General features: G+C 35.9%; 1 protein-coding gene across 9 annotated transcripts in view; it reads right to left on the bottom strand.

Moving 5' to 3' along the window:
- The window catches only part of SOX5 (SRY-box transcription factor 5), a 1,093,182-nt gene that overhangs the window by 375,765 nt on the left and 695,173 nt on the right, over nucleotides 1–22,244 (bottom strand). For 8 of the 9 annotated variants that reach the window (XM_065940365.1, XM_065940375.1, XM_065940347.1 and 5 more), the window contains one exon: nucleotides 4,387–4,618. In XM_065940365.1, coding sequence (XP_065796437.1) covers nucleotides 4,387–4,618 — 232 coding nt within the window. The remainder of the gene's footprint in view (nucleotides 1–4,386; nucleotides 4,619–22,244) is intronic. The other variant, XM_065940404.1, reaches the window with a different exon arrangement.

Below are 22,244 nucleotides of genomic sequence, written 5' to 3'. Positions count from 1 at the left end.
GTCTAGTGGAAGTTGAGAGGAAGATGGGAAAGAGGAGAGGCTGGAAATTTGAGGTTGTATAAAAGAAATCAAGACATTTTTGAGGCAGGAACAAATTTAGAAACCGAGTAGATACCTACAGTAAAAGAAAATATCAGTGTTGATGTTTCTAAAACTAAGTTAAATCATTTCCACGGACACTGGATTAATGTCAAGTACAGCAGATCTTTAACTTTGGGGGCTTCAGATCTACTTGAGAATCTGATAAAAACCATAACCCTACTCACATGTGTGCACACACAGAATTCTCCATTTATCTTCAGGAGAGCCACAGACCCTAGAATTTCACCCCTGGGTAAAGTTGCTTGAGGAAAGGAGTCATGCCTTATGAAAATTATTTCCATAGTGCACAATGAAAACTTGGTATAAAGAAGGTAGTTCATAGGTTTTATTTAGTTACACTGTATTCTCCATTACAAACTGGATTTCATTTTCATTAACACCCTGCATATTCACTGCAGCACTTTCACAGCATCATCTTTCAGGATTTGAAATAGCTCAACTGGAATTCCATCACCTCCACTAGCTTTGTTCACAGTGATGCTTTCTAAGGCCCACTTGACTTCACATTCCAGGATGTCTGGCTCTAGGTGAGTGATGATTATCTGGGTCGTGAAGATCTTTTTTGTACAGTTCTTCTGTGTATTCTTGCCACCTCTTCTTAATATCTCCTGCTTCTGTTAGGTCCATATCATTTCTGTCCTTTATTGAACCATCTTCGCATGAAATGTTTCCTTGGTATCTCCAATTTTCTTAAAGAGATCTCTAGTCTTTCCCATTCCGTTGTTTTCCTCTATTTCTTTGCATTGATCGCTGAGGAAGGCTTTCTTATCTCTCCTTGCTATTCTTTGGAACTCTGCATTCAAATGGGGATATCTTTCCTTTTCTCCTTTGCTTTTCGCTTTTCTTCTTTTCACAGCTATTTGTAAGGCCCACTCAGGTCAGTTTTCATTCCAATCACAAAGAAAGGCAATGCCAAAGAATGTTCAAACTACCACACAATTGTACTCATCTCACATGCTAGTGAAGTGTTCAAAATTCTCCAAGCCAGGCTTCAGCAATATGTGAACCATGAACTTCCAGATGTTCAAGCTGGTTTTAGAAAAGGCAGAGGAACCAGAGATCAAATTGCCAACATCTGCTGGATCATCAAAAAAGCAAGAGAGTTCCAGAAAAACATCTATTTCTGCTTTATTGACTATGGCAAAGCCTTCGACTGTGTGGATCACAATAAACTGTGGAAAATTCTGAAAGAGATGGGAACACCAGACCACCTGACCTGTCTCTTGAGAAACCTATATGCAGGTGAGGAAGCAACAGTTAGAACTGGACATGGAACAACAGACTGGTTCCAAATAGGAAAAGGAGTATGCCAAGGCTGTATATTGTCACCTGATTATTTAACTTATATGTAGAGAACATCATGAGAAATGCTGGGCTGGAAGAAGCACAAGCTGCAGTCAAGATTGCCAGGAGAAATATCAGTAACCTCAGATATGCAGATGACACCACCCTTATGGCAGAAAGTGAAGAGGAACGAAAGAGCCTCTTGATGAAAGTGAAAGAGGAGAGTGAAAAAGTTGGCCTAAAGCTCAACATTCAGAAAACTAAGATTATGGCATCTGGTCCCATCACTTCATGGGAAATAGATGGGGAAACAGTGGAAACAGTGTCAGACTTTATTTTTGGGGGCTCCAAAATCACTGCAGATGGTGATTATAGCCATGAAATTAAAAGACGCTTACTCCTTGGAAGGAAAGTTATGATCAACCTAGACAGCATATTGAAAAGCAGAGACATTACTTTGCCAACAAAGGTCCATCTAGTCAAGGCTATGGTTTTTCCAGTGGTCATGTATGGATTGGAGAGTTGGACTGTGAAGAAAGTTGAGCGCTGAAAAATTGATGCTTTTGAACTGTGGTGTTGGAGAAGACTCTTGAGAGTCCCTTGGACTGCAAAGAGATCCAACCAGTCCATCCTAAAGGAGATCAGTCCTGGGTGTTCATTGGAAGGACTGATGCTGAAGCTGAAACTCCAATACTTTGACCACTTCATGCGAAGAGTTGGCTCATTAGAAAATACCCTGATGCTGGGAGGGATTGGGGACAGGAGGAGAAGGTGATGACAGAGGATGAGATGGCTGGATGGCATCAACAACTCAATGGACATGGGTATGGGTGAACTTCAGGAGTTGGTGATGGATAGGGAGGCCTGGCGTGCTGCGATTCATGGGGACGCAAAGAGTCAGACACGACTGACCGACTGAACTGAAATGAACATCCTGCACTGTAGCATCCACTTGTGCCAACTGCAGTATGTTTTAACAATTTAGCATACTTTTCTCATATTCATCCTTGAATGTACTTAATAGTTTCCCCTTTCTTCTAGCAATAATTATTTATTTTCACTCCTTTAAATTTGTGTGTTTATGTTTATAGCAGTATTACAGGAAAACCAAACCAAGAAGCACCCCCCACATGAAATTCCCTGAAAGAAGGCAACGGTCAACATATTGAGAGGGGGAAAAGCATGAGCACTGATGCAATGTCAAATGGGGAGTCTGACCTCTCTACCTCAACTCTGTTGAGTTGCTTACTATCATTTTCTCCCTTTCCTTTTCTAGTTTTAATCTTTGTGAAGGAGGCCAAGAAGTTATATCATTGCACATTACTAACATGAACTCATAGTAGAGGGGAAAGAAGGAGGAATTATGCATAGTATGATTTAACTTGACAAATAAGAGATTATCAGAATATTAAATGTGTGTACATAATTGTGAAGAGCTTATAAAATTTAAAAGCATGAAATACAAACATCTGGGCCAACTCTGGTTCTCCCACTTACTAGCTGTGATCTGGAGCAAACTACTTAGACCCACTGTACCTCAGTTTCCTCCTCACCTATAAAATGGGATTAATGATAACACCTCATTGAATTACTGTGATGGTTAAATGAATTTAATATATGTCATGTGCTTGAAACAACATACCTGTAAGAGTACTATATAAGAGTTAGCTAAAACATTCTTCTTGGTAAGAAAATTTTGGCACGCAGTCAAAAATACTCAAGAGAAATTCTGCCTTTGAGGATTCAAATTTGAATGGAAGTATGTAAATCTAACGTGAATTATCAAAGGACAGTGTTTATTTCACGGATATTAGAAGAGAATCTGATTCTTCTTGTTGGTTTAATTCTATATCCAGAAATTCAATGACATAGACAAGTGGGTGTATTTCAGTACCAAACACATTTATGATGTGTAATCATTTCTTAGAGAAGTCCCACCACCCCGCAAAAAAATAAATAAATAAATAAATAAAAGATTTGACAGAATCAGAGCCTTTTTTTTAAAGATATGAGAATGTATGAAGAAATATTTTTGTTGATGTAACCTGGTTCAAATTAACAGCATTGGCATCCTTGAAGTAGAAGAGGGGCCACAAATACTGTGATACCCACCCAAGAAGTCATGTTAAAAAGGCAAGGGTGGCTTGACTGGCAGCTAAGTGCCAGACTACCTTGCCAGCCTGCTGTTTCTGTGCATTTAATTTCCTAAGAAGAACCTAAAGGCCTTATTTATTTGTGTGTGGGTCTTCTGTTTAAGCTTCAGCCAAAGATACTATGCTGTCTTCTCCCTCTCATCCATGAAACCACGGCTTTCTAATTTTCTGTGGTGACCCAGACCCCAGGAGCAGGGGCCAAATAAATTACCCAGAGCTGCAAATTCTAGAATAGGATGTACAAGGGAATTACTGAATTATCAAAGCAACAGAGTGAATGCGACTGAGTTAGGAATTAGTGCAATTACATCAGAAACGTATTGTCTCTATGAAACATGCACTTCTGTAATATTCCCAATACTGTAAGAAACATTGGAACCCAATCTGAGGGAAGCAAAAATTGAAAGGAAAAAAAACACCCTGATTTATCATGGTAGAATTACTCAAAAAAATGCTATAGCTCTATCTGGAAAAATTATTAAAATTTTATTACTCTTTATTAGAAATATATCTCTTTATTAGAAATATAAAGATAGCTAACTTTCTTGAGGACTAATTTTAAACGTGTTCATATTATTCTTAGATTATGTTTTTTCCACTAATTAAGTTGGGAGCATCTCAAAAGCAGAATTCGTGAAAAACAAAAACCAAAGCAAACAAAAACAGTTTAAGTATACTCCCTGCTGGAATCAATGTACTTACAAAGAATTCTAAGATGTTAGGAGTGAATCTTGTGTGTGATTATTAAGTAGATGATAATTACAAAGCCTAGGACTGAAGCCAAACTACTAGAGGAGCAGATTGGTCACAAAGTGAGTGTAGGCACAATAGACCATGAGAAACCTACCATTGTATTGTGCTGAGAAGTGGGAGTCCTATGGCCACAAGTCTCTTGCGTCAGCAGAGAAACTGGCTGAAATTCCTCAGAGTGAGGCTTGTTGGGAAAACTCACATGCAAGGGAAGGTGAAAGGCTGGGAGCCCGTCACTCTCCTCTTCTTCCACTTTCTGTCTGCTTGTCACCATGGCTACCTCTCCATCTGCTTCCCCATACGGAGAGGCTGGTCGCTTGGAAGACATCCTGGAAGGAACAAAAGAGGAGAAAATAATGAAACCTCCACATAAATCCTTAATGCCGTCATTGTGTGGTTAGGGGCCATTGTAACAGAAATGGCTTTCTGTGCTGGCAGAGAGCAGGAAACCATCCAAATACCACTGCAAAGCACACACGATCAGAAACAATGGCCAAGCAGGTAGCAACAGAACAGTGCTTGTTTGTTGTGAGAATAATACACTAATATAGCACTCTCTTGTATTCTGGCTTCTTAAACAAGAGAATTCACCTAAGAACACTGCACAATGAAAGACCATTCCATTTTAAAGGAAAGAAAAATACCCATCTCATTTTACACGTTGATAGACCTTATTGAAGACAGAACATCCAGGAATAGCAAATAATGTTGGCAGTTAAAAGAAGGGAAATAACTAAAAATTTTTTCACCAAAGAATAAACAAAGTAAATGAATGACTGTCATTATAAAAAATTACATTAAAAGTAAGATTATTGTAAAATGTAGAAATATTGGTTATTGGCAAACCACAGGTCACAGAACAAAAAGTTTGATATTTGTTTAAAGCTTATTAAGAATTGAAGAAATTTTACAAACACTGTTAATCCTCAAATATTTAAGGACTTTTCTCTCTCATATCCCCAAGTCACCCAATTTTGACTCTTAGTTCTAATATAAAATTTATAGGTAGCAAAAAAAATGGTAAGAATATAAAAATATTTCAATTTTATTTCCACAGTTTCATGAAATATTTAGCTGTGGATTCTCAGACTTATTTCTTCCTTATAATACCTGAGCAAAGAAAAATAAATTAAATAAGCATGTTTTGTTTTGATAAGCTAATGCCTATATGACAATACACTTAGATTTTTTTTTGTACTTGAGTCTGATTGAGAATGTTATCGGAGGTTAAAAATAAATGTCAAACATGTTTAATGAAATATAAGATACATTTTCTTTTCTTTAAATTTTTCATGGAAGAAGAATAGAGTTAAAATTTTTAATTAAAGAAAAGGTCTGGTATTTACAACTTGATTTGACCTTGAAAATCACTCTAATTTTTGTTCAACAATTACTGTTTACAAAATCATCCATACTTATTCTATACCACTGATACAGGAGACAGGAAAGTATGAACTAACTGCCACATCACTTCATTTATATGTATCACTGATTTTTAAATTTAAAATATACTACCAAATGAGAGGGCTCTAATCTTTGTTGAATGATGCTATTCTTAGTGTGAGTAGTTTTGAAAGACAAGTGTATATATTGTCTGGATATATTCTCTGAAGATATAATAGCAGAGTAGAAAAAAATAAAGGCTGTGGAATCAGACAAATACAAAATAAAACACTGATTCTGCTACTTACTAGCTGTGAGACTTACTTTAATCTCTATTTCAGTTTACTCATCTTTAAAATGAGATGTAATATCCACCTGTAATACTTTGAGAATGAACTACGTTCTGCATGAAAAATGACTTACAGAGCATTTTGCTCCGAGCAGACACTCAATAAAAAATACTGCTGTTTATTTCACTACCTTTAAAACTACAGTGTTTTAAAACCCTGTAAAAACACAAAAACACAAAAACAACGGCAACAACAGGAACAAAAACTCAAAAATGACAATGCAGATTGCCTCCTAAGAGTTAAACTGTAAAATCAACACTGGAAACAGTCTCCAATAGAAAAATGCTCCCTGGTTAGTCATACTTGATAATAAACTGATCAAATGTGTTATCAAGTGTTAAAGAAAAAATGTTATTGGCAGAAGTCTTGATCAGCAGAACAGAGAAAAGAAAGGAAATAGTAGTGGTTACCAAGCACTGTTTAAAGGAGAAGCAGACTGGGCCAGCACATTTCAGGTATCTTTAACTATTTCTGGTCTCATTACTAAGGTTTAACCCAGGTATACTCTAAGTATGTAGAAGGAGCGAGGGCCTGGGATTAACAGTTAGAAAAGACTGAGTCTCATTAGAAGTGGTGAAGTGAAAGTCGTTCAGTCGTGTCCAACTCTGTGACCCCAGGGACTATACAATCCATGGAATTCTCCAGGCCAGAATACTGGAGTGCGTAGCTTTTCCCTTCTCCAGGGGATCTTCCCAACCCAGGGATCGAACCCAGGTCTCCTGCATTGCAGGCAGATTCTTTACCAGCTGAGCCACAAGGGAAGCACAAGAATATTGGAGTGGTTAGTCTATCCCTTCTCCAGTGGATCTTCCCGATCTAGGAATCAAACCCGTTTCTCCTGCATTGCAGGCGGATTCTTCACCAACTGAGCTATCAGGGAAGTTCTTAGTCTCATTGGGGACACTTAATCTATCCCCAAATTGACAGATTAAACTTTATATGATAACTTAACACTAGAGATATTTAACTCCCACTGTATCATTTCCATGCTACGCAAGTAAACTTCTTTTTTTAAAAAAAAAAAAAGCATTTATTTTTAATTGAAGGATAATTGCTTTAAAATATTATATTTGGTTTCTGCCATACATCAACATGAATCAGCCATGGGGATATGTAGCTCCTTCCCTCTCCAACCTCCCTCCCACCTCCCACCTCATCCCACCCCTCTAGGTTGTCACAGAGTACCAGATTTGAGCTCTCTGTGTCCAAGCAAACTTCTCATTCCCATACAGGGAATGAGGTGACAGAACATACTTAAATACACAAAGTCTTTGACAAGTAATTTATCACATTAAATCAATAAAGAGACTTTTATTTCTTGGTTTCACATGAAACTTGACTAGAGTTTTATTCATTTATTATACAAATTATATTATTTATGGTCTGTGTGGGATTACTATTCTTGCTGGAATTAACAAACTGGTATTTTGGTGCCTACCCCAGTCTTAAATACAGTCAGTCTCTTAACTATCTGAAAATTTCAGGCTATTAGCAAGAGTCAGTTTCTGGGTTATCAAAAAGAAAACTATATCAGATGGCTTATTTAGTGGTCAGCTGGCTAGTTAATACAATTCTATGACTTTCAGAAGGCATTACCTTTTTGCTGACTTCTACTTTATTAATATCATTATTAATAATGACTATGAAAATTAAAAGTCTTAAAGTAGATAAAAGGTATATAAAGTAGAGATAGTTAAGATACTGCTATTCTCAAAACTTCTAGTTCTCTCGATATCTAAACTATTTTTACACCTAGTTGGATAAAACAGTCTCTCCACATACATATCATGTTATGGAAAAAAAATTATAAGGTCTAAAATACCAAGGAGTCATGGTGCTAAAAATCAACTGATTCTAAAATATTATATTATCTTAGGTTTATTTCAATTCCATTTTTAGAGACATAGAATGTTCTTAAATGTGTCAGACTTATAAGAGTATTGCTATGTAGCTCAGGTAAAAGATTTCTTAAAGATGTTTTAAGCTACTAGAATAATAATGACTATGGTTATAGTTTAGTAATAGGCTGGAAAACGAGACAGAAGCAAAACAAAATACATAAATTATGTTAAGAGCTAATAATCTGTTGGTTGTATTATGTGTTTGACTCTTGTACTTCTAAAACTATTGATTATAAAATAACCAATACCATTAAATTCTTGAAATTTTTCATCTACCAAAGGGTTTTATTTTGGATAGATCAAAGTCTCAACTTTGAAAAAAGCATTAAGGTGGCATTGAAAATTTCCATGTGTTCTGGGCATACACACTGAGGAATCCAGATCTGAAAGAGACACGTGCACCCCAGTGTTCATCGCAGCACTGTTTATAATAGCCAGGACATGGAAGCAACCTAGATGCCCATCAGCAGATGAATGGATAAGGAAGCTGTGGTACATATACACCATAGAATATTACTCAGCCGTTAAAAAGAATTCATTTGAATCAGTTCTAATGAGATGGATGAAACTGGAGCCCATTATACAGAGTGAAGTAAGCCAGAAAGATAAAGAACATTACAGCATACTAACACATATATATGGAATTTAGAAAGATGGTAATGATAACCCTATATGCAAAACAGAAAAAGAGACACAGAAGTACAGAACAGACTTTTGAACTCTGTGGGAGAAGGTGAGGGTGGGATGTTTCGAGAGAACAGCATGTATATTATCTATGGTGAAACAGATCACCAGCCCAGGTTGGATGCATGAGACGAGTGCTCGGGCCTGGTGGGCTGGGAAGACCCAGAGGAATCGGGTGGAGAGGGAGGTGGGAGGGGGGATTGGGATGGGGAATATGTGTAACTCTATGGCTGATTCATGTCAATGTATGACAAAACCCACTGAAAAATTAAAAAAAAAAAAAAAGAAAATTTCCATGTGTTGTCCATCTGGGATATGTAGGATTCCAATCCTTCAGCTTGCACTACATGTCCATGATACAGTAAAAGAACACCTGAGAATAACTTGAGCATCTAGGCTGGGGTATGCTCTTCTATATTCACTCAGAGATGCTTTTTGTCATTCCTGTGGTAAGTACGAGATGGACAAGGAACAAAACTCAGACTTCAAAGAAAGTGACATGAGACTAATTATAATCTAGTGTAATACTAACTTCTAGAGTTAGTTTATAACCATACAGTTCACTTATAACTATAACAATGACTATTATAGTTCATAAAGTAGTCTTTAACTAACTTCTTTGTGTGTGGACAAGAAAATCTTCTCCAAAGAAGTGATGTCTAATTCCAGGACAGAAAGGAATCTTTATATCATCAACCCTTTACTCACTGCTTACTATGTATATGACTGTTATCTAATGGGAATAAAAAAATGCAACTCGGGGTCTCTGGTTTAAAAAATTTATGAACTGTTTGTTGTTCAGTTGCCAAGTTGTGTCCAATTTTTTGTGACCCCATGGACTGAGGCATGCCAGGCTTCCCTCTCCTTCATTATCTTCCAGAGTTTGCTCAAACTCACGTTCTCAATTTTGAATACACATTGGAATTACATCAGTTCACTTCAGTTCAGTTCAGTCAGCCATGTCCGAGTCTTTGCGACCCCATGAACCATAGCACGCCAGGCCTCCCTGTCCATCACCAACTCCCGGAGTTTACCCAAACCCATGTCCATTGAGTCAGTGATGCCATCCAACCATCTCATCCTCTGTCATCCCCTTCTCCTCCCGTCTTCAATCTTTCCTAGCATCAGGGTCTTTTCAAATGAGTCAGTTCTTCGCATCAGGTGGCCGGAGTAGTGGAGTTTCAGCTTCAACATCAGTGCTTCCAATGAACACCCAGGACTGATCTCCTTTAGGATGGACTGGTTGGATTTCCTTGCAGTCCAAGGGACTCTCAAGAGTCTTCTCCAACACTACAGTTTAAAAGCATCAATTCTTCGGTGCTCAGCTTTCTTTATAGTCCAACTCTCACATCCATACATGACCACTGTAAAAACCATAGCCTTGACTAGACAGACCTTTGTTGACAAAGTAATGTCTCTGCTTTTTAGTATGCTGTCTAGGTTGGTCATAACTTTCCTTCCAAGGAGTAAGCGTCTTTTAATTTCATAGCTGCAATCACCATCTGCAGTTATTTACAAGGAGAGGTATAAAAACTACTGCTGCCTGAGTCTCACTGCCAGATATTCTGATGCTATTGGTTTTGGAATGCACACAGCGTATCAGAAATTTCTAAGACTTCCAGGTGATTCTAATGTGCAGTTAACATGTGCTATTTGTTATTTGTGCAAGTCAGAATAATACCTCCCACCCAAGATGCCCAAACTCTAATCTCTGAAACCAGTGAATATGTTACCTTACAAGGCAAAAGGGACTTGGTAAATATAATTAAGAACTTGGGATAAGGAGATTATTCTGGATATTGTGAATGGACCCAAAGTAATCATAAAGGTCCTTACAAAGGAGGGAGGCAGGAGCATCAGAGTCAGAGAGAGTGATAGGAAGATACTAGGCGGGACTTTGAAAACGGACTATGCAATCACAAGCTGGAGAACATAGGTGGCCTCTAAAAAGCTATAAAAGGCCATGAAACAGATTTCCCCCAGAACCTCTAGGATGAATGGGCTTTGCCAACACCTTGACTATAATAAGGCTTCTGACCTCTAGAAAAGTTAAGTGAATGGTTTGTATACAATAATTTGTATAGTTTAAGTCACTAAACTTCTGATAATTTGTTACAAAAGCCACAGAAAACTAATTCACCACTACCTGAAATATATTTTTTCATACTAGGGACTTTCTCAACCTGAAGTCCTCCTAACCTATTTACACACTTTCTTGTTCCCTCATCTCATTTAGTTTTCTGCTCCAACATCATTTCCAAGCATTTATCACCTGCAGTATTTTAATTATTTTCTTTGTTTATCTGTCTTCCCCACTGTAAGACTGAAGAAGGAAGACTTTAGTTTTGTCCAAAGCTCCTTACTCAGGACTTAAAATCCTTTCTGAATGCAGTGGTCTCTCACTCAATGTGTGTTTAATGAAATCTACTACTGAAAACCAGGAACTATCTTACTATTCTCTGACTGCAGACAGTTGTAAGAGCCAATCTTACAGGACGTGTAGGCTTAGAAAATGCTCTAATTTCAGAAAAAAAAGAAATCCAGCTCAGTGATAACACTCAATTTCTTTTTAATAATTCTATGTAGAGGATTTGGTAAGCCTTGCTTATTTAGGTTTTAAGTACTTGTGGAAAAAAAAACACCCTATAGTTCTTTTTAAAATGCAATAAGTAAAATACTATAAAAGTGAAGTAACTTTATAAAAAATGCTACAGTGTTAACTATTAACAGGTCTGTTACTGAAGAATCTCATCTACTTACTGCTTTAAATTTAACTCTTGTCTGCTTAGCAAATGTTCTTTGCTGCAATTATTCTAGAAAACGTTATGTACAAAGTCAAAGAAATTTGTGTACGGACCAAACACAAAATGGAAGACTCAGATTGGGCAGTGCTTTCTGTGCATAGTAGTTACCATTTAAAGTTTCTGTTTTTCTCTAAACATTTTAACCTTTGACTAGTTAATTCAGAGATAAAGTCCTAGGAAGCAGTGCCTTCTACTGGTTATTCTTATAGAATGATAATATTATTTCTTTTAAGGTTTACAGTTATGTATAAAAATATTTTTAAAAAATCTAGAAAGAACAAACTAAAATCCCAGCTCTTACTAAAACCTGCCCCACCCACCATAGATGAAATGACTTTTCCCCACCTCAGACAGTATCATTAACTCTTGATAGCAGACCACTTAAAAAAACTGAACATCGGTATCACCTATGACATTGATTCAACAACTTAATTATTTTTCTTTTTCTTAGTATCTATTACTAGAAAACAAGATTTTAGTAAACACAGGTCTACTGATGATCATTTCATGTGATTTTTCCAAGCTGAACAAAAACCTTTCCAAACAGTTTTGTATTTTTTTCCTAAATAGTATAATCTGCTATACTGAATGAGTTACAATTAATTATATAACTACATAATTCCTAGCACATAGTTGTCACTCAATGTATTTTTCTATGTGTAAATGAATGGTCAGAGTGTCTATTTTGTACCAGGCAAGTTACCTTTGTGTTACAGAGGAAACAGGTAACTTAGATACAAAGACGCTTCTGGTTTACTTTTAAAGAAGTACAGTGTAGATGAAAATAGAAGACATATATTCAGCAATTCATTCATTCATAGAAACCAATTTATGGAAAGACTATCATGTGCCTACAGATAGCAACATCATTTAAGAAATCAAGAAAGAATAATTTAAGGTAAATGATTTTTTATAAATATGAGTACTATGGAGGATTGGAGAAGGCAATGGCACCCCACTCCAGTACTCTTGCCTGGAGAATCCCATGGACGGAGGAGCCTGGTAGGCGGCAGTCCATGGAGTCGCGAAGAGTCAGACATGACTGAGCGACTTCACTTTCACTTTTCACTTTCATACACTGGAAAAGGAAATGGCAACCCACTCTAGGGTTCTTGTCTGGAGAATCCCAGGGATGGGGGAGCCTGGTGGGCTGCCGTCTATGGGGTCACACAGAGTCGGACGCAACTGAAGCGACTTAGCGGCAGCATGGAGGATAGATAATAGAGAGATACTGTCCTGCTTAAGGGCTTCCCTGGTGGTTCAGTGGTAAAGAATCCGCCTGCAATGCAGATGTTTGGGTCTGATCACTGGATTGGGGAGATTCCCTGGAGGAGGGCATGACAACCCACTCTAGTATTCTTGCCTGGAGAACCCCATAGTCAGAGAGGAGTTTGGTGGGCTAACGTCCATGGGGTCACAAAGAGTCAGACACAACTAAAGCAACTTAGCACGCATGCACACCCTGCTTAAAATAATCAGGGAATGCTTCCTACAAATCAGAGGAACTCAACAGTGCAATGAAGGATAGGTCAGGCGTAAACAGACACAGAGAAGAGGGGATTGCAGATAGGGGAAATGACATCGGCAAATTAAAGAAATTTACAGAATGATACATGATAGTCAGTAGAACGGTTTGATTCAAGTGGAAGATTCTATGAGGAGTAAAAGCAGATAAAGGTGAAAGGCAGGGACCAGATGATAATGATTCTGGTTAGATTCCAACAAGTGTGAACGGCTGTACCAAATGTGAGATTGATACTGGAGGTAGAAGGAAACTGGAGATGACTGCTGAGCTACACAATAACATAATCAAAATTACATTCTAGGAAGGAAGTCTTTCAGAAATCAGTAACTGATAGAAGGTTGAGGGTGGAAACCAGAGAAGGGGGAATGCTTGGGTGAGATAATTCAAAGATAAACAGATTCATTGACTACGATTTACAGAATGATACTGCTAATAAGAAAAATACATATTTTAGAAAGAAGGCTAGCTTGGAGGAAAATATTAAATTCATTTTAGAAATAAATCTTTGTTGACTAGAGAATTTTAAAAAGAAATAGCAGATAGTCAGAAAATGGAGGACTTCTGTGTAACCAAAGTTACTTCTGTGGAAGTAACTAAGTCACTGTGATCTTTTAAACACAGGTAGAGCATTGACCAATACTTGTAATTATTTGTCATTGATTTCTTCCACAATGTTCTGATTCAGTATTCTTATTAGTCTTGATCTATAAAAAATAAAACTGAGTCATAAAAATGGTTAACTATCTTTTGTTACACCACTCGGTCTTCACACTATAATAAACAGCAGTGCAAGAACAAAGCTGTCTCTCCAAGAGAAAAACAGAAAATAGAGCAGTGGGAGGGGGAGAAAATCTAAATTCTGCACTCCGTCCAACTCTGGGAGACCAGTGTATGAAAAGGATAGAGCACAGAAGACAAATAAAGAGAGATCAAGTGATATGTGAAGAAATGTAACTATTCTCTAAATGATTCTACAAAACTAAACATTCTGAATATGAACTTGAAAAATTCTGGACCATGACTCTATCTAATTTAAAACTTCCATTGATTCCTCTCCTAAATACTCCCTTTTAATATCCATTCTCTCATGTTAAATTTTAAGCATGGCAAACAGAAAACATTTCAAAAATAACTGATATATTTGAAAGGATGAATCCTCTTTTAAGGGAATAACAAACATGGAATATTACAAATACAATAAAAATTGATAATCATTCATATCCAAAGATTATATTAGTACTATTTTTCTAGAAGTTATGCCAAGTTTTTCTACTAATTAAACTACTTGTTCAGGATATTAACCTTTAATTGTCTGGTTACTTGTCTTGTTGCTTTTGTAACTAAGCTTGCTGTGAGAAGGTTATTCAAGATAAGGAATTAACCTCTATTGTTTTTCAAAGATTTTTTCTCAGTAGAATGTTTAACTATTCCACCTGGGGAATCAACATAGATGTTTAGTGTGAATGGACAGATTTTGACTCCTGTCCACTTACCAATGAAAATACTAACACTCCTTACAAACATAGATTTACACAAACTTAGCATGTCATTTCAATAAAGAAAAAGATCAGTTTCATACTTTGTACCTATAAATCTCAACTACGGTTCTTCATATCTCATGGTATATTCCTTTTTTCCCCCTTCCATGTTTTGAACATCTTCGTTTTCCTACTAGGTTTATAGTCAGCTTTGTGTATACTCTGTAAATTCTATATAAACTTTGTAACCAAGTCTGTCATATATATTAATAATATTCAAAAGTCTTTTAGCTAGAAAAGGTATTTGTAGTAAATATGTAGTCTTTCAAATGTTAACATTTTTCTTCTCTTTCCTGTAAATCCTATTTGCTATCAGTTTCTCTTACAGAACAGGCCAATCTATGTTCTCTACCCATTGGTGCCCATATACAAAGAACACATTTATTACATTGCTATTTAGAAGCATGGACAAGTTCATCAGGTCCTGGCATACACACACGATAAACAGAAGGAGATATACAGATTTCAGAGAAATATAAAAACAGATGACACAGGGTTATAAAGAAGTCTAGATTCCCTTTTAGTCTTTACTATACGTCACCAGAAACTCATTTCTACCAGTATTTTCAAACAAAATTTACCACAACACTGAAAGCTAAAATCAAAAGCAATTTTTGAGCTACTGCTACTTAAGAATAAATTTATTCTGTTCTAAAATATAATTTGAATTTACAAAAAATAAATGTTACAAAAGTTTAAACCATATTTAAAACTGTGTTAATTAAAAATGTCATAGTCACAAAGAACTTTCAAAGTGACCATGTTTACCTTGTCATATGTTTGGTCCTGAGATGCCCTCTGCATTGAGACAAAGAAGCTCCTTACACTACCCCTTCTCGCTGATAAGAAGAGCACCACTCTGAACTGCTTCACCACCTTTCTGCCTTCTCTTTCCTAGCATTTCTCTCTTACTTTCCCAGCCTGTCCAGTCAGAGAAACTGGAAAGGATAAGAAGAGAAAAAAATGAAGAGGTAGAGAGATTTCTGAGGAAAGTGTGGAAAAGAAAGAGAAAAATAATATGCATCAGAAGTTAGAAAGAGAGAAGGACTCAGAAATAGAACTTAATTCTTGTCAGTATCTGAAAGAAATGAGTTCTTCTTTACTAGTTGGACAAGTATATTTCAGAATTGAATAAATGGACCTAAAGTTTGCAGCAAAATAAACTTCAAAATGTCCATTTGTTTTTGTATCCTAAACAAGAGAGACAAATACCAAAAGTAAACATTTAATAACAGTTTATCACAGCAAAATTCCAGGTTACAATGATTCAGAACTCAAAGTTTGATTTCTTTCCTACTTTCTTTTACGGTCTTACTAATTGTAATTACTAAAAACTAACTCCAAAGTTAGACCGCACGTTATTAGATGAAGACCCCAAGAAAATTTTCTAGATAGAAGACTGATTTATTATGAGTAATGTATAAGCTGGGCTCTGGAGCCAAAAGACTATATTATGCTTTAATTGTGCTATTTTAAAATTAAGTGCTTAAAACAAAAGTATTCCTGATAAATAAAAAGGTATAAAGAGCATTAAATTTAAACTCTCTTCTAATTATTCTATAACGTTCTAATACTTAGAAAAAATACAGTTCAGTACAAGTCTATTTAGGACTGAAAGAAATTGGTTAGGTGAACTTTTATGGATCTGAGGTACAGCTACTTTCAAAAAGACAAGAGATAGTAAATGCTTTTATAGAATTCTAGATTCTTTAAAAAATTCTCAAAAAGTGTGTCATTTATAGCACTAGAATATGGTAATAAGAATTCTGTACTTTAAAAAGCCCTAACTTAAGACTTATTTGATAATTGCTAAAATTTTGTTTCCTTATCTCAAAAACAGTAACACCTATATCTGAGCTATTAAACATTTGATCAGATTCTTTTTAATCATCAGATACACTAAATTTCAGCCAATCTGCTTAAAACAGGATAGAAAATGACTAAGACTTTAAAATGTTGAGAGAAATTCCTTTTACACTGTAGGTAAAATGACCAAATTAATGAGTATGAAAGAAAAAAAAAGTACTAATTTGTTATGATTTTTTAAAATTTGTGTATTGTTGTGCATTTGCCATTAATCAGAAACAAACAGAAAAAGAGTGTTTAATTTTCAGCTACCTACAGTTTAAAAAATAAAGTCTTTTTGTTCTGATTACTTAAAAATTATTTGGAATAATCTAGCATTAAGATTTGTGGTTCTGAGACTTGTTATTAGAGTTAGAGAGGGTATACTTTTTAAGGAAATAAAAAACTTTTTTCCATTTGAGCATGAGTTTTGCCTTTCTGACAGCTCTAAGTCCACAGGATGTGGAGGGATGATTTAAATTTTACATCAAAATTGTGACTGCACTAGACTTTTTTTCCCCTTTCTCAAGGGAGGCATTGTTCTTGCCTTTCCATAACCAGGCGTGACAGCGCCAGGCTGGAGTCACACGGCTGGTCTCTGAGTCAGCGTGAAAGTGCTCACCTCCTGAGTCTCCCCAGATGCTCGGCTCCTTATGAGTCTGAAAGCTGAGCACTGAGGAGCCACACGATCCATTCCTGGGACAGACAGAGGAGTGAAGGGGAAAATCTAGGGATTAACAAAAATTATCTCCTCCTACACACGTTGTACAACTCTCATTACTAAGAAGTAACAACAACAACAAAAGTACCATTTTTTAAATCAAAAGTTGAGGCAGACTGTTTAACAAGTAATTGTGCACTTTGAGTTAAAGAAATAAGGAAAATCTAAAAAAATCAGAAGCCTGTTGGATTTTTCTGAGACACATGGTTGCCACATGTATAAATTTCAGGTTGTACTTAGCTGGACAGAATACTGGAAGAATAACATGGAGATGTATATCCATTCTCAATATCTTGTAGAAGGTAATCTTTAAAAGCTGTCTGTAGAATACCTGAGAAGGGCAATCTCTTTTACTCTCTATCAGAACAACTGCTGTGAAACAGGGATTAATTCAATTCCTATTGTTCCATCCTTGACCTTGTCAAGAAGCCTATATCTTGTGTATTTAGGCAACCCTGTGTGTGTGAGAGAGAGAGATTGAGAGAAAAAGAGAAGAAGAGGGAGGAAGAGGAGAGAAAAGATATTTACTGATACTGACATTAATACTCTTTTTTTTTTTTAATGGAACCTCTTTAATAATGAGACAGGACCATGTAAATTTAATCATAACATACACTAACAATTTTTACTTGCTATAGAATTCAAAACTATTTGGTTAAAAGTTGTATGTATTTTGAAGGAAAAAATAAAGAAGTATAAACAAACTCCTTCCAATTTGTTAACCCATAAAAATAAGGGAAAAAACCAAAGGGAAAGAATTTCTAAATATTACTACTACAGGGAGTAGTACTAATCTCTTAAGTACTGCTTACTAAAATAATGTCAGTCAATTGTTTTCATGTTTACCTCATGAGGATGTAAGAGTATCTACATATGTTCACATGTACATATATATGCGTGTGTGTGTATATATACATATACATGTTTGCAATAACCTGTTCACTGTATCTGATAGCCACAGTAAAAGAATACAGTTTTTCATTTTTGAAGAAAACTCGTTAGGTAAGGTGCACATGTCAAAAAAAATCAATTTGATTTGAAGTAGGATGCAATATCTATTTAGGCTTAATGATACTGACACCTCTGTAAAAAAAAAAAAAAAAAAAAAATTCACTTATTTTAACAACTTGGTCATTTTGACTCTCCCAGGAGAATCTATGGCAGAATCACAAGGATATATGTTTTTTTCCCAAAATAATATCATTAAGTACTTATTTTGAGCTTCCCTCTCTGTCTCCTTATTTGAGCTTCCTCTTAACAATGTCCACCCCCACTCTTGCTCTCTCTTCTCACATTACTGGCTAAATCTAAATAAATAGCAAATTATTCTATAATCAAAAGTGACTTATTCTTAGCATGGTGTACATCTTGAAATAAAATCTGTGGCATGTTTAATTTATTTAGGATTTAATAATGATGACAAAAATAATTAAGTAACCAGTCTAGTTTTAATTTCTTTTGTTTTCAAAGGTCATTGTGAAATCAAGCAAGTTAAGCCTTCAAAAGCAAACCTCTAGAGAATGGTGTGGGATTTTTTTTTTCCCTAGCAGAGATGAGAAAGGAGGCTCATAGCTAAAAGTAGTACTGAATATCAGCATCAGATTTGTTGAGAATGACTAAGAAGTCCAATGAAGAAAAATATTATGACCTCTACCCTCGTTGGAATCCAAATAACAAGAAAAAGTTTATGTGATTCTGCTCAATTCTGGTCAATTAAAAGGACTCACTCTCTTTTCCATACTCTATACAGACTTGACTTCAGCCTGTTTCTATAACAGCTGTTGAAAAAAATGAATAAAGTGGAAAATATGTATATTATATTCAAAAGAGACAGCAAAGAACACACATACAGTGCACAAATCTTTTCTACAACAACAGCTTCTGATGTGAGAGATAGGCATACTAAGCAAAGACAAGTTTTCTGAACTTCCAGGCAAAATGAAGAATTTGGCGTAATAATCAAGAGAAGTCCAAAAGGAAGGGTGCAGTGCCAAAGATGATGAGCATCTATCAACCCAAACTCCAAAACAGCAGGATGCAGCTATGGCTGAAGCTCTAAGAATGCTGAGCCTCTTCATTGGTTCCTTTCATGCCAAAGCTTCTTTGCTTGGATGAATATGAATTAAATCCATAAGCTTTCTTATTTTTCTAGCTTGACCTCTAAACTCATTTTACGTCTTAACTGTTTATCTTCTCCCCCCATTAATCTTTCTGGTTTTAGCACATTCCCTGTTGTTTTTAGCGGGGGGAAATGCTTTAAAAGTATGATTCATACTGCCACTATGGATGACTTTGAAATGTTAGCTCTTTTCTATAAATGGGTACAAACTATTCAGTAGGAATGTAAAGGCTACCAGTTTAATGCCTCTGAAACAAAAATTCAAAAGACACAGCATAAGCTATAGAGAAGAAATTTATCAAACTCTTTTAAAGGTATGACTAGTATAAAGACACAAGAGGTTTCCAATATAAGGTTTACACTAGATTAAAAACTGGGCTAACAGTAACGTCACTAACAAATTCTGTCTTTAAAAAAATTTAGAGTATGTTATATAAATAAATTTTTTGAAATCAATACCTTTTCCTATTTGCTTTCTCTTTTTAGTCAATTTGATGACTAAGTGTACACCATGTTAAATGTTTTTTGAAATAGCATGTCTCTATAATAGAAATGTCTAATTATAGACTAAAATTTTAGTCAGTAAGACAGGTGAGCACCTTTCACTTCTGTTTATTAAAATTATACCTGGCAAGAAATTTTACTGATAAACACAATCAATTTTCCTATATCACTATAAAATCTTCATTACAAAAACGCACAAAAGTTTTAAAGGTGTTCACTTTACAAATCCCTAAAAGACAAGCTAATCAAACAAAAGCAAACTTTCAAGGTGGAATCCCGCATGGGATCAGAGTGTTTACCATCTACCACTTTATAGCTGTTCTGCCATATATTCTGCTGTTCTGTACTATTTCCCGCAAAGCTGAACAAAGGCCCAGCTGTATAAACCGGTCCTGTCAAAGAACACAGTTAAGGGATGCATAAAACAGGGAGGGGTGTCTAACATGTTGACCACTGTCTGAGCTTATGAGGATAAAGGAGCCTTGATGGAGAAAAGTAATCATCCATTGCTGGTTTTTTTTTTAACCTCATTACCACATGCTAGAACATTTTTTTCCACTACCCAAACACCCCCATTCCAATCACCCACAACTGAAAGACCTTTGTGTTCCAAAGGGGACAGAATCCTCCCCGGCCTTCTCTTCCCTCCTCTTTTTTTTTGTTTTGCTTTTTTGTTGTTGTTGTTTTTTTGCTGATGGCACATTTATGGAGGCATGATCATTTAAAGACTTCTTAAAATACTAGTTTTCACTCCATGAAACCATCCACACACAGTTCCCTGAAAACATGTTTAATTGCTATATAAACTTACTTGTTTGGGATTTTTTTTTAACCAAAATACTATCAATTGTTTTTAATTGCAAGATAGTTATTTCTGCTAGAGACTCTAGAAAATGACACACTCCTTCAAAAGATAGCAAAGTGTATTTGAGATAAAATAAATGCTGAAGTCAAAGGTATGTATCTTACATTTTAAAGAATGGGTTTCCTTAGAATATGAAGGGGATTGTCTATGGGCACACTCAAAAGTGTGTAACAACTGTGAGAAATGCTTCTGAAGTTTGAAAGACATTTAGACTGAGCTAATTAATCCTTTCAAAACCTGGCTCTCACATGTCTAAGAACATCAAACCATGGGGCAGATTTTCCAGAGATTTAAATATGCATTTCCTATTTTCAGATTTGTCATTCCTACATACTATGCTGACATTATTTATAAAGGACTAAAGCCAAATCTCACTCAGAGCTACCGTTAACTGCACTAGTTCAAGAGTCAGAGAAACACATTAAAAGGCCAAGGAAATCCTGGGCAAGAGACACCAGAACCCAGAGAGAGAGACCTGTACCATCTGTAAAGTCAGCTCTATCTCAGGATGTCCTCTGAGGTTGGGACAAATATTTGAATGTTACTAAATCCTTTATTTAGCCAAAGACTGCTGTAGCTTCAGTGCAAGGCTTCTTCACACTGCTCTGTTAATAATCTAAAAGGATTATCCTTTTTTATGTGAGGTAAAATGTGATTCCTTCACCAATCTGTATACTTTTATATTTAACATGAAATGTATATTCAGAATACAAAACATAATTTTCAGAGTTTTGAACTACAGTTGCTCTCAGAGCCCACCTCTTGCCACATCCATGGCTGGGGTAGGTACTAGAGAAATAGCCATGCATATACCAACTTGCTTCATGTGGTAGTCTATTTCCAGAAATAACTAAATAATCCCTAATAAATATTGGGTTCTTAAGAAAAAAGCTAAGCATATTCAAGTGTATCAAAAACAACACCTTCACTGTCATAACGGCAGAAGAATAGTCATTCAGAAGAAAGTGGGGTACAGAGAAAAAATTATATACTCCATTGTAAGAAGGAGCAATGCACTTCTTTACCATCATGAACTTCTCAGCTTGCCTTTTTTAATATACTTACTAAACTCTCCAGAAACATTTGCAGATCATCTATCAGCTATTCACAACACACACTAACATATTACTTTAAAAAGGAAAAACCAAACCACAAAAAATAGCACAACTCTGTGATGTCTTAGGAAAATTAAGTAATTTAAATGATTATCACATATAAACCAAATTTTCTCAAATTCAATATGCTTTCCAAAGAGAATATTTTGATTATACTGTAACATGTCTTCATGTTTACAAACTTTTACCTAAATGAACAACAGAACCTTAATCTGCTCAAGCTTGCTCTTTTTTCTTCCATCTCTTTGCATTCTATTTACTATAAATAATTTATTGATAAAAATTTATAATGATTCAAATCTCTATGGAAGTGTTATTTAAAATAATGTATACTTGTTATATGGGCTTCCCTGGTGGTTCAGATGGTAGAGAATCTGCCTCCATTGTGGGAGATCTGGGTGTTGCATATTAGTCGCTCAGTCATATCTAACTCTTCGTGATCCCAGGGACTGCAGCCCACCAGGTTCCTCTGTTCATGGGGATTGTCCAGGCAAGAATACTGGAGTGGGTTGCCGTGCCCTCTTCCATGGGATCTTCCTAATCCAGGGATCGAACCCATGTCTCTTATGTCTCCTGCATTGGTAGGTGGGTTCTTTACCAC

This window comes from Muntiacus reevesi, chromosome 1, assembly GCF_963930625.1.
Source record: "Muntiacus reevesi chromosome 1, mMunRee1.1, whole genome shotgun sequence".
Lineage (NCBI taxonomy): Eukaryota > Metazoa > Chordata > Mammalia > Artiodactyla > Cervidae > Muntiacus > Muntiacus reevesi.
The sequence above is the reverse complement of the archived record's forward strand: the minus strand, read 5'-3'. Positions and strand labels throughout refer to the sequence as shown.